Consider the following 12,328-nt stretch of genomic DNA (forward strand, 5'->3'; position numbering starts at 1 on the left):
ACTGGGAAGGTATAGACTTGTAAATTTAACTTTCAATGAATTTAATTTATATGAATTAATAAATTTAATTAATTGTTATTTTGGTGAAGATTGAAAGGTAGAACAATCTGAAAGGAAATAAAAGGTTAGCAAATGTGACGCCCATCTACAAGAAGGGCCAGGAGGAGGATCTGGGGAACTGCAGGCCTGTCTGTCTGACCTTGGTGCTGGGGAAGGTTATGGAGCAGATCATCTTGAGTGCCATCACGCGGCACGCACAGGACAACCAGGTGATCAGGCCCAGCCAGCACGGGTTCATGGAAGGCAGGTCCTGCTTGACCAACCTGATCTCCTTCTATGACAAGGTGACCCCTTTAGTGGATGAGGGAAAGGCTGTGGATGTGGTCTGCCTGGACTTCAGTGAAGCCTTTAACACTGTTTCCCGCAGCATTCTCCTAGAGAAGCTGGCTGCTCACGGCCTGGGTGGGTGCATTCTGCGCTGGGTAAAAAACTGGCTGGATGGCTGGGCCCAGAGAGTTGTGTGATGAATGGACTTCAATCCAGCTGGCAGCCGGTCACAAGCGGTGTTCCCCAGGGCTCAGTTTTGGGGCCGGTCTTGTTCAATATCTTTATCCATGATCTGGGTGAGGGGATTGAGTGCTCCCTCAGTAAGTTTGCAGACGACACCAAGCTGGGCGGGAGTGTTGATCTGCTGAAGGGTAGAAGGCTCTGCAGAGGGACCTGGACAGGCTGGATCGATGGGCTGAGGCCAACTGTATGAGGTTCAACAAGGCCAAGTGCCGGGTCCTGCACTTGGGCTGCAACAACCCCATGCAACGCTACAGGCTTGGGGAAGAGTGGCTGGGAAGCTGCCCGGAGGAAAAGGACCTGGGGGTGCTGGTCGACAGCCGGCTGAACAGGAGCCGGCAGTGTGCTCAGGTGGCCAAGAAGGCCAATGGCATCCTGGCCTGTATCAGAAATAGTGTGGCCAGCAGGAGTAGGGAGGTGATCGTGCCCCTGTACTCGGCACTGGTGAGGCCGCACCAGTGTTCAGTTTTGGGCCCCTCACTACCAGAAGGACATGGAGGTGCTGGAGCGTGTCCAGAGGAGGGCAACGAAGCTGGTGAAGGCTCTAGAAGCACAAGTCTTATGAGGAGCGGCTGAGGGAACTAGGACTGTTTAGCCTGGAGAAGAGGAGGCTGAGGGGAGACCTTATCGCTCTCTACAACTACCTGAAAGGAGGTTGTAGCGAGGTGGGTGTTGGTCTCTTTTCGCATGCTAGGACGAGAGGAAACGGCCTCAGGGGAGGTTTAGATTGGATATTAGGAAAAACTTCTTCACCAAAAGGGCTGTCAAGCATTGGAACAGGGAAGTGGTTGAGTCACCATCCCTGGAGGTATTTAAAAGACATGTAGATGTGGTGCTTAGGGACATGGTTTAATGGTGGACTTGGCAGTGTTAGATTTACGGTTGGACTCGATGATCTTAAGGGTCTTTTCCAACCTAAATGATTCTGTGATTCTACGATTGTATGAAATAAGAATCAAGTGTGATACTCGTTAGGAAAAAATGTAACCTTTTACTGATCATTTGGAATTTATTCATTTTTTTGCTTTAAAGGATTTATTATTTCAAAGTGTATCATTAAAGTCTTGAGCCTGTTCTGTAAACTGGTATTTCTACCAAGCACATATATATGTAAGAGGCATGACTAATTCTAGATTACTGTCTTTGTTGATACTGGTTCAAAAAGAGGTTATTATGATGATGCTATTATTTATATCTCGAGGTATTTTTACTATTTCCGCTTTAGTGAACATTGCTGAGAATTTCTGAGAAGAATATAAAATATTTCTCTGTAAAATATGTATATGAAAATGCTAGCAACATTAATATATTTGATATTTATATATTGAAATATTTTCCTAGTTAAAACAACTCTGAGGTTAAAATAATAGAATCATAGATTCATAGAATCATAGAATATCTCAAGTTGGAAGGAACCCATAAGGATCATCGAGTCCAACTCCCTGCTCCTCACAGGACTACATAAAACTAAATCATATGACTAAGAGCATCATCCAGATGGTCCTTGAACTCTGAAATGCTAAAAAACAGCTTGTCATAGCTTAATTTCCTTAAGCTATAACTGAAAACATCGGCCAATAAGTTTTAATGTATTTTGGTGAAAAATTCTAGATTAGTAAATACTAAGTTTCTTGCATCTTTTTGATGCAAACTGGAGTGCATCTTGTCAAAACTCCATTACTAAAAATATTACAGCATACTCAAAAGAAAGCCCTCAATATAATATACTTTTCAAAGTAGGCAGATTTGTCTTACACTTATTCTGGAGGAAGAGAATTAGAGTTATATAGTTTCTTGCCACAGCACCAGCAACCATTCAACTCACAGTGAATTGGGTGAGCTCTCTCTATACTTTTCAGTCAGGTCTGTGACTGAAATATATGTATATATTGTGTATACATATAGTATATATATTTTTATATATAGGTAGGATTAGTTTTCAGTCGATCAATGAACTGATCTGACCAATGTATGGCTGAGCATTTGCTAATACTTATTCCAGGGACAGACAGGAAACAGAGGCTGTAGACTGGTTGGAGAAGGAAACAAGACCGATTCATTTAGCAGTAAGAGAGTCTCACATTAGCTTACTTTAATTGTGGAACAACACAATTAACAAGTGTTCAGCTGGGAGTAGAGACATGAGTGAAACTCTTGTGATGCCCAGCTAAAGAAACACATTATTGAGATATCTACTTGTAAACAGGAGTCAATTAGAGCATTTGACTTGTCTTAGAATTCAGAGGGATTTAATGATGATATCAAAATACCTGCGTTCCTTTGATGCAGCATCAATTCAGGAGAGGGTCTGTGTTTATTTATTTTTAATGGAATTCTTAGATGCAGGTGCACAATTCTGTGACAGCTTTAAGAAGACAGTAATTATCTGGTGAAGTATGCATCACCAAATCATTTAATATATAAAGACTTCTATACAGGAAACAAGATCTTCCAGATGAAGTAACAATTTGGACAAGTAATTTGATGTCTTTAAAATTCAGTGAAAGCAGCAAATTTTAATTATACAGCTCTATTCTACATTATTTTAGTTGACAGACGTTGTTTAATTAAATGGGAGGATGGTGAAACAGCATGTGAAACAAGGATACTACCCCTCCCTTTCTATCACAGAAAAGAAACTTTTAATTCTAATGCTACATCACATGCATGCTTTTGAAATTTAATGACTGCTCTTGAAGACATTTAATGCTTTTTAATTAATGGATGGTTTTGCAGACACTGAGCACCTATATGTGGTGTTTACATGGAGAGTCTGTATAGCAGTACGTGTTAGGGACTTACGCTGCCCTGTACACTGCAGTTGCTATGAATTTAAATCAATGGGATTATTATTCTATCGGTGAGGAACAAATTAAAAACCTTTCAATTATATAAGTTTCTCTAGAAGTGATTTACAATGGAAATATTAATGAATATTTCATTACAGCTGTGCTGCTAGGTGCTATTACATTATTATTTTTTTAATGAACCAATAAGGTACAAGCCTGACTAAGGTATTTTTAGAGAATACACATGGACTATTTGACAGAATCTTGCACCTTTTTCTTTAATTTGTTTCCCTCAGGCTAGTATGTAATTGGTTCCTGAGTAACCTCAACAACCTTGCCTGGAACACCTTTCGAGATATATTCTTCCTTTGGGGGGTAGGGGACAGGGGCCAGGGTAGTTTATATTAAATCTCAACACAAAAAGCAGGATGTAATTGTGACTCTTCTCAAACTATAACAGCAGTCAGAAATCAAAACCCAACATTAAAGGTATATAAGGAAAAGAATAGAACAAAATACAATGTTGAGATTATTATGGCGTTACACTATAAATGCAAATGTACCCAAACAGACAGCTTTTGGCAGCCTTTCATATCCCCAAATGGGGTGTGCTGTCCTTGCTTAGAAAAATTAGCTCAAGGTTAGGGAAATTCTTTAAACTCCACACACACTGCACATCCCTCAGGATAAATCTGAGGCTTGACCCTTGCTTGTATCACTAACTAGGAGCTCAGCAAGTATCAATTTGTTGCAGGAATTTGTGGAATGACACTGGATGCAACTTTGTGGGAGAACTCATTGCCTCAATTTTACTATCATTTTTCACTATAAGCCATTTATAGCATGTACCTGAGCTGCTGGAGTTCATCTATGCTAGATGAACATCAAATCTAGAAGCAAGTCATCACTATATGCCTCGCTGTTTCCACGCTGATCGTTACCAGGGCCTGGTATTTGGAACAGTAATCGAACACTAACTGGGGCAACAGTAGATGGATCTTTCTAGTTAAAAAAAAAAAAAAGAAAAAGCTTGCTTTCATTTCTTCTAACACTTCAGCTTCCTCATTCAGTCTTCAATCTCATGAATGCCACCACATGTACTTCCCTCTAACCAAGGACTTCTGATATTCCCTGCTAATACACATGAAAGATGGCTCCTCTTTCTGTTCACCACGTTGGCAACAGGTGAGAAATCGTCATAATTTCATTTACTCATACAACAGAGTTTCAAATTTCTAACTTCTCTTTATAAACCTGAAGTGGTCCATTTTGCACCTTTCTAGTCATAGACAGGAGAACAGATAATAAGAGAAAAAAAAGAGATGATTTTGTCCAAGAATCAAATGCAAATTTAATTCTTCCGCAGCTCTCATTCTGCACTCCTGAATATCATAGGCCAAACAGAAGAGCATCATTCATTAATAAATAACACCGCTCCTCAAAACTCCTTTGTCTGTCTGGGCAAATGAAAGGTACTGAATGCACTCGGTGCAACCTACAGAGCAATACAACTCTCCCTAAAGCAGATTCCTGGTGACTAGTCAGACGAATTGCTCCCTATGATTCATCAAGTAAGCAAAGGCATCAAAATATTTTAATCACAAGTTTAATTAAAAAAAAAAAAAAAAGAAATGCATGAGGATAAAGAAAATGACCCAATTTCTATCAGAAATTATAAAAGAAGTAATAAATTGGGCTTTATTTCCTAAGCCATGTTCTTTTTGCTGCTGCTGCAAGCTAATATGAACAAACTCGTAAGAATTGTAAGAAACAATGCATTCACATGAAAGGGCTGTGTATGGGAAAAATATCTGTAATTAAAAAATGAAACCAGATACGTGACAAATGCAAGTTACTGTTTCCTACTTGGCATATTAGTTCCATTGTGATCCTGCTGCACTTTTTTCTGAAAGACAAATAGCAAAGCTGTAACCTTTTATCTGACCTTTCTTGGTCTTTGACTTTTTTTCCAGTGGAAACAGACTTGGATTTAGGCCATCCCCACTTAAAAAATTGAAGCCGCCTTCTTTGACAGTGTGTGAATAGCAGATTAATTTTCAGTGTTTTAAGTAAATACTTTTAAAACTAGTATTAGATGTCATAAAACAGCAAATATTGTTCAGTGTTTATTTATTTAGCAGCTAGTAAGACTTCCTCTGTATTTTCAATGCCATATTTCCTTTCACCAGCTTTTGTTAAGGCTCTAACTTAAAAAAAAGAAAAACCACCTAAACCCATATTTGACTTCAACTTTACTGGGAAGAAATTACCAACCTGATCAATCATATGTTAAATACTACAAGAAATGTCTGCTGAAAGGATTAGCAGTGACAGTGGGGATCAATACAACTAAAGATAAGACTCTTAAAGATATCTTTATTCACTTCATTAATGTCATAGTGAAAGTCCCAATCGACTCTAATCAGAATTAGAAAAACACAGCAGTTTTGAACAGCTAAATCTAAATTAAACAATTGCAATACTGAATATCAAAAGTATTTCCTTAATAATTCTATAGTAGGGGAGTAGGAAGGTGTTATTTAATAGACTTTTTCCAGCTTCTATTGCTATGATTTCTGAAAAGTGTAATTAGAAACAGAAAATTTGGATTATTTTTCCCTGTAGGTGGAAAGGGGACAGTCACTTCATATTTTATTAATTGAGAAAAAGGAGCACACTTATTTGCCGTGTGTTTATCTCATTTCATAAAGGTCCTCAGCAGAGCAGCAGTCCAAAATATTTAAGTGTAGCTAGTTGTGTTCATCTATTTTAAGTTTCTCTTCGGCAAATAAATGGAAGACATTGTGATGATTACTTTTATGAGAGTAACCAGCGCTGTACCTCTAACTGAGCTATTTTTTGTATTTATTAATTACATTAATGACATTTTCTGCATGTACATTACCAAATGATACACTGTGAATTGGAAGTCAATTTAAAGTTACATTGCTTTCATATTCAGCGAGAAAATAATGGATTTTCAGATCAAGAGTTGGCAGAGTCTATTGGTATCACATGCTAAACCATTCTAATAGAAAAGGTATTGATCTGAAATCATGAAACTTTTCTTCTTTAAAGTGAGCTACAGGATGATAAAAATGAAGAATAAAATAAAACTTTAGAATGGACAATAGTGTGTTTATACTGACTTGGAAGACACTACAGGAATGTTAAAAAAATAAAACTATTGAAGCTTTCAGATGTAGGGCATCAATTCAATCTCAATTCAATGGTCTGGTCACACACCACTAAAGTATCTATCAGAATAGCTTTTACTCTCAGTAAGAGGGTATCCACCCCCCTTTCTTGGATTCTCTTCTCTTTTTGCCTGTACACGCTTGGGATTGAGTCATATCATTCTCTCACGCTGGAACCAGGACTGCTATAGACGTTAAAGATTTAGCATCCTACTGGTCCCACAAAGAATTTAGCATCTGTATTTTTTCTTTTTAAAAAACTGTACTTGTTGATGAAGTAGGCAATGTCTTTTTTAAAGCAAAACTTTTTAATTTAACAGATGAAACAAAGCCACCAAGAAAAAATATTTTAAAGCTATTTAGAAAATTTTAAGTGCCTGTTTAGTTTCAGGTAACCAACTAAACTAAACATACACTATCAAAACTAAATTAGAGTTCTTAGCTTACACGAACACACACAAAATCATGATTTACTCTGGTCTCACTTCACTTACTAGAACATCACTTTTAGACAATTCAGGGAAGCCGGATTTTCAAATGAATGAAAACCTACTGCATTCTCCCTTTGCATTGTAACTATCATATTATTCAATGATGTCTTAAACAGGAATTTGTTTTATTTCCAGTCTCTTTTTTTTTCACCCCCAATTTCTCCAGAGAGCTGGCCTGGACATCTAGGATATTTGGATACCTAGGAGAATATCTCTACAGTATTTTCTTCATTGTTTTCTAGTTAGAATCCTTCAGGTAAGCAACCTGTAATCACTAGCCTAGAGACCACCTCCTCTGAACGTTTTATGTTCCCCTCTGAAACTTCACATTGTGTTTAATAAACCACTTATAAGATATAGATGAATGTATCTGCCACTACCAATCTCTATAGTATTTGTCACAGTGCCCAGGCACAAAATAATTAGGTGTGAAGAGAGCACTTCAGCTCATTTCTCTGTGTTCCAGAGAACCCTGTTAAAGTGCTATGCTGCAAACTGCTTTGATATTATGGGGAGGATGTATATAAATCCCGAAGATGATATCACGTCACACATAACAGATGCTTCAGAGCAGAGGTCATAAAGATATATCTAACAGAGGCAAGCTAGCACCAGAACAGAAAATGCTATAATCATATTAGGCAGAAGCAGCTTGATGTTAACATAGCTAAACTACTGTCTATATGATATAAGCTTGTGTCGCCACAACATATTCTATTGAGTCACGTGAATGTTACAGCCTGAATACAGCATTAGCTCAAGTGTCTCTGTATTATTGTTTTTCAGAACAGACATGCTGAATGACAGCTTGGTAAAACTGGCATAACAGTAATTCCTCACCTTTCATTCCTGTCCTTTCCTTTACATTGTGTGCTTTTTGGCGCAGCATTTCCCCTCATAAATGTATGTGCATTGTCTAATATGGCATGGATCTGACTGTGGTTAGGAAGGTACATACAAATGCAACACAAAGTTACAAGATGCAATATTCAAAGTAAGTCAGATCTCCCCTATCAAGGTGACATTAAAAAGGCATTTAAATATCCTTAGCCCTACTGGGCAATATCATTATAGGAAATGTCAGTTCTGCTCTTCCTTTACCATAAAAATGAAAATATCTCATTAAAAAAAGTAGAAGCACTCACTAGCTGGTAGTCGAAACACATTTATAACCACTTTTGAAGATCTGATCACAGCTCAGTTACACTCACAGCTCACTTTGATAAAAGTTTGACCACACACCTCCAGCGGACCATCTCAAAAGCCAGTCATTTCTGCTCAGAATACTTAAAATCTTGCTTTTGCATTTCACAATAAGAATCTGGCAATTTTTGATTTTGTTTCCTATGAAGGGAGATCATGACTTTTTTACTAGGCTAGATATAAGGTAGATTGTTTTGCTTTATTTCACTTCTAGGTCATAGTGTCTGAGCATATATAGTTCCTCATGTGACTTTATGTCAAGCTTCAGAAAAATTAAATGCTGTATAAAAACAAGCTAGTACCTTAGTATTCCCCTTTCTTTACTTTCTGATTTTCCACTTACATTTCAAGCTTATGCAGAGTCTTTTGTGTGCTACCTTGGAAACTAACTCTAAATTACTCTGTTACAAGTCTAGAAAACTCCAGCGACTTATTTATGTTTTTATAATGCGTAGAATTCAAAGCGTGCAATTCCCACAGTACAGTCATAATGATTATTGAAGGTTAATATGGCATACTCATTCTAGCACTTAATATGCATTAATTTACTAAAACATGCTAATGCAATCACAGGCAATCATCTGACCATAACCCTCTTCTTACAATGTAAGCTCTCTGCACAAAGGACTTTGTCTGCAGAGCACCAGGTAAGACAGGCATTGCAGAATGCTGGACCCTGGGGACAGATTGTAGTTATTTAGTAAGACAACAATACAAAGTAAATAAAGGTAATAATTACCCGGATCATTAAAAACAAATAAACATGAAACTTTCTGTATCTATGCTCAGTTTGGACCCCAAGCACTAAGATACAGGTATCAGTGCAGAAAAGCATATTTCTATTTATTTATTTATCATATAGAATCATAGAATCATTAAGGTTGGAAAAGACCTCTAAGATCATCGAGTCCAACCACCAACCCAACACTACCACGCCCACTACACCATGTCCCTAAGCGCCTCATCTACACGTCTTTTAAATACTTCCAGGGATGGTGACTCAACCACTGCCCTGGGCAGCCTGTTCCAAGGCCTGACCACTCTTTCAGTAAAGAAATTTCTCCTAATGTCCAACCTAAACCTCCCTTGGCGCAACTTGAGGCCATTTCCTCTTGTCCTATCGCTAGTTACTTCGGAGAAGAGACCAACACCCACCTCGCTACAGCCTCCTTTCAGGTAGTTGTAGAGAGTGATAAGGTCTCCCCTCAGCCTCCTCTTCTCCAGGCTAAGTAGTCCCAGTTCCCTCAGCTGCTCCTCATAAGACTTGTGCTCCAGGCCCTTCACCAGCTTCGTTGCCCTTCTCTGGACACGCTCCAGCACCTCCATGTCCTTCTGGTAGTGAGGGGCCCAAAACTGAACACAGGATTCGAGGTGCGGCCTCACCAGTGCCGAGTACAGGGGCACGATCACCTCCCTGCTCCTGCTGGCCACACTATTTCTGATACAGGCCAGGATGCCGTTGGCCTTCTTGGCCACCTGGGCACACTGCCGGCTCCTGTTCAGCCGGCTGTCGACCAGCACCCCCAGGTCCTTTTCCTCTGGGCAGCTTTCCAGCCACTCTTCCCCAAGCCTGTAGCGTTGCATGGGGTTGTTGTGGCTGAAGTGCAGGACCCAGCACTTGGCCTTGTTGAACCTCATACAGTTGGCCTCAGCCCATCGATCCAGCCTGTCCAGGTCCCTCTGCAGAGCCTTCCTACCCTCCAGCAGATCAACACTCCCGCCCAACTTGGTGTCGTCTGCAAACTTACTGAGGGAGCACTCCATCCCCTCACCCAGATCGTTGATAAAGATATTGAACAGGACCGGCCCCAGTACTGAGCCCTGGGGAACACTGCTCGTGACCGGCCGCCAACTGGATTTAACTCCGTTCACCACAACTCTCTGGGCTCGGCCGTCCAGCCAGTTTTTTACCCAGCGAAGAGTGTACCTGTCTAGGCCGTGAGCCGCCAGCTTCTCTAGGAGAATGCTGTGGGAGACAGTGTCAAAGGCCTTACTGAAGTCCAAGTAGACCACATCCACTGCCTTTCCCTCATCCACTAGGTGGGTCACGGGTCATAGAAGGAGATCAGGTTGGTCAAACAGGACCTGCCTTCCATGAACCCGTGCTGGCTGGGACTGATTCCCTGGTTGTCCTGCAATATGTATATAATATATTTATATTATCAGATATATATATATATGTATCAGATGAAAACAAGCCTTAAGGAATAGTGTAGAGAGACAGTGCTCAAAAAAGTGCAAAGCTTGGGAGAAGTACAAGAAGCAGCAGACACTGACATCTCTGGCTAAGTGGGAAAGAAAGTGAAAAACAGAGGAGAGGAGAAGCCTTCACTCCATTCACTGGGCATTCCTTCTGTAAAATTTAATATCCAACTGAAAGACTAGAGCTTCAATTTGTTAGGAGCTAAACAAGTTTTGATCATGAAGGTCCATGTCCTTGTATAGCTAGTATTTACATCTTCAACCTTCATTTTTAGACGAGCAACATTGTCACCTACTAAGACATCCTATATTCTTGGGCTTTGGTGACTAGTATTTTTCCTGGAGGAAGGAATTTCCCCCCCTCAATGCTGCAATTAATTCAATCATAGCTGTTCACTGCAGAAAAAAGAACTGAACAGCCTCTGGATTAAAGAAACAGACCTTTTTTTTCCCTAAGTCTGCTTTCCCATTTTATTTCTTTCTCTTTTTCTCCCTTTCTTTCCTATCATGAAAGTTTTCTTCAATAATTCAACTTTACATTATTTTCTGAATTCCATGTACATTTCAGCATCTCTAGCTGGGCTAAATCCAATAGTACAATACTACAATTCAGCAAAGTAAAGTATGACAAAAGTTTACATGAATTCATGCCTAAACAATGATTAAATCTTACTATACTCATTCCTACAAGCTTCTCAGTTGCCTCAGAGTAAGAACCTAGCAGCCCAGGGCCCCATGTCAGCTAATTTGTAAGTACAGAATTTTGCAGTATATGCACTTAAATATCAATCAAACAAACAAGCAAACAACAGCAGCAAAAAAAATACGGGTAGTCTCACAGTCCAACACTAGCATTTGGAAGCTCAGAATGGGAAGAGAACACCAGGTTTTTATTATTCATTTGCTTACAGTGTTAGTTGAGTTTCCATTTAAATGTAAGCCACTGTCAAAGAGAGGTGATGAAGCTCCACTGCTGTGATCACTGGATGGTCCAGGGGAACCTGCAAATCAGATAATGAAAAATAATTGCTTATGTTAAAAATATATGCATATATCAGACAATATATCTATTCCAGCTGTAAAACACAGGAAGTGTTTTTAATAAAAATCACCAAACCAAGCCAGAAGTACTACTTGCATGTTAGAATGACAGCCAATAAAATGTCCATATGCTATACTTTATGGCTAGAAAGAAAAAAGGTAGGTAGAAGTCATTTTACAGAGACTGTGCTCATGGGAACTACTTGTATGCTTAACTGTTTGCAGGATTAAGCTTTTTTTCGCTGACAATGAGATATTCAAAACCAAGTAAGAAATTCAGTTACACAAATCTCATTACTTTAATGAATAAATTTCCTATTGAGTGTTGAAAGTCTCACCTTAGAGACTGCATTTATAAACAAAACTAATAAGAAACTCTAAGGCAAGTACTAACTGTACACATACATACACTTTATTAATGGATATATCTTTCTCTTAAAATGCCAATTACTTTCAAGAATGATACACCTTCTCAAACTAAGAAATTAAAAGTAAACAGTCACCGTGAAATGTTGATACTATGTTAATATGTTAAGATTACACAGTTATATTCCTCAAGATATCTCTTCCTTTAGCAGTTATGCATCATGATCCTGCTTTAGTACTTAAAGTGACTCCAGGAAACCTTAATACTTTTGTAACATACAATAATGGAAACAGCACAAAGTCACATCATTGTGTAATTTTTGCTTAAATGTGAAATGTTAACATATAGTAATAGTAATATACAATTACTGTCAGACAACACTTGGTCTTATCAATAAAGAACGTAAAATCAATTTCACAGCATTATATTCATCATCACTGAAAACTCATTTTTCCATCTGAAGAAGTCACC

General features: G+C 38.9%; 1 protein-coding gene across 1 annotated transcript in view; it reads right to left on the minus strand.

Moving 5' to 3' along the window:
* The window catches only part of SNTG2 (syntrophin gamma 2), a 326,817-nt gene that overhangs the window by 96,081 nt on the left and 218,408 nt on the right, over positions 1 to 12,328 (minus strand). The window contains exon 8 of the mRNA XM_075145143.1: positions 11,359 to 11,450. Within this exon, the coding sequence (XP_075001244.1) occupies positions 11,359 to 11,450 (92 nt within the window). The remainder of the gene's footprint in view (positions 1 to 11,358; positions 11,451 to 12,328) is intronic.

This window comes from Calonectris borealis, chromosome 3, assembly GCF_964195595.1.
Source record: "Calonectris borealis chromosome 3, bCalBor7.hap1.2, whole genome shotgun sequence".
Taxonomy (NCBI): domain Eukaryota; kingdom Metazoa; phylum Chordata; class Aves; order Procellariiformes; family Procellariidae; genus Calonectris; species Calonectris borealis.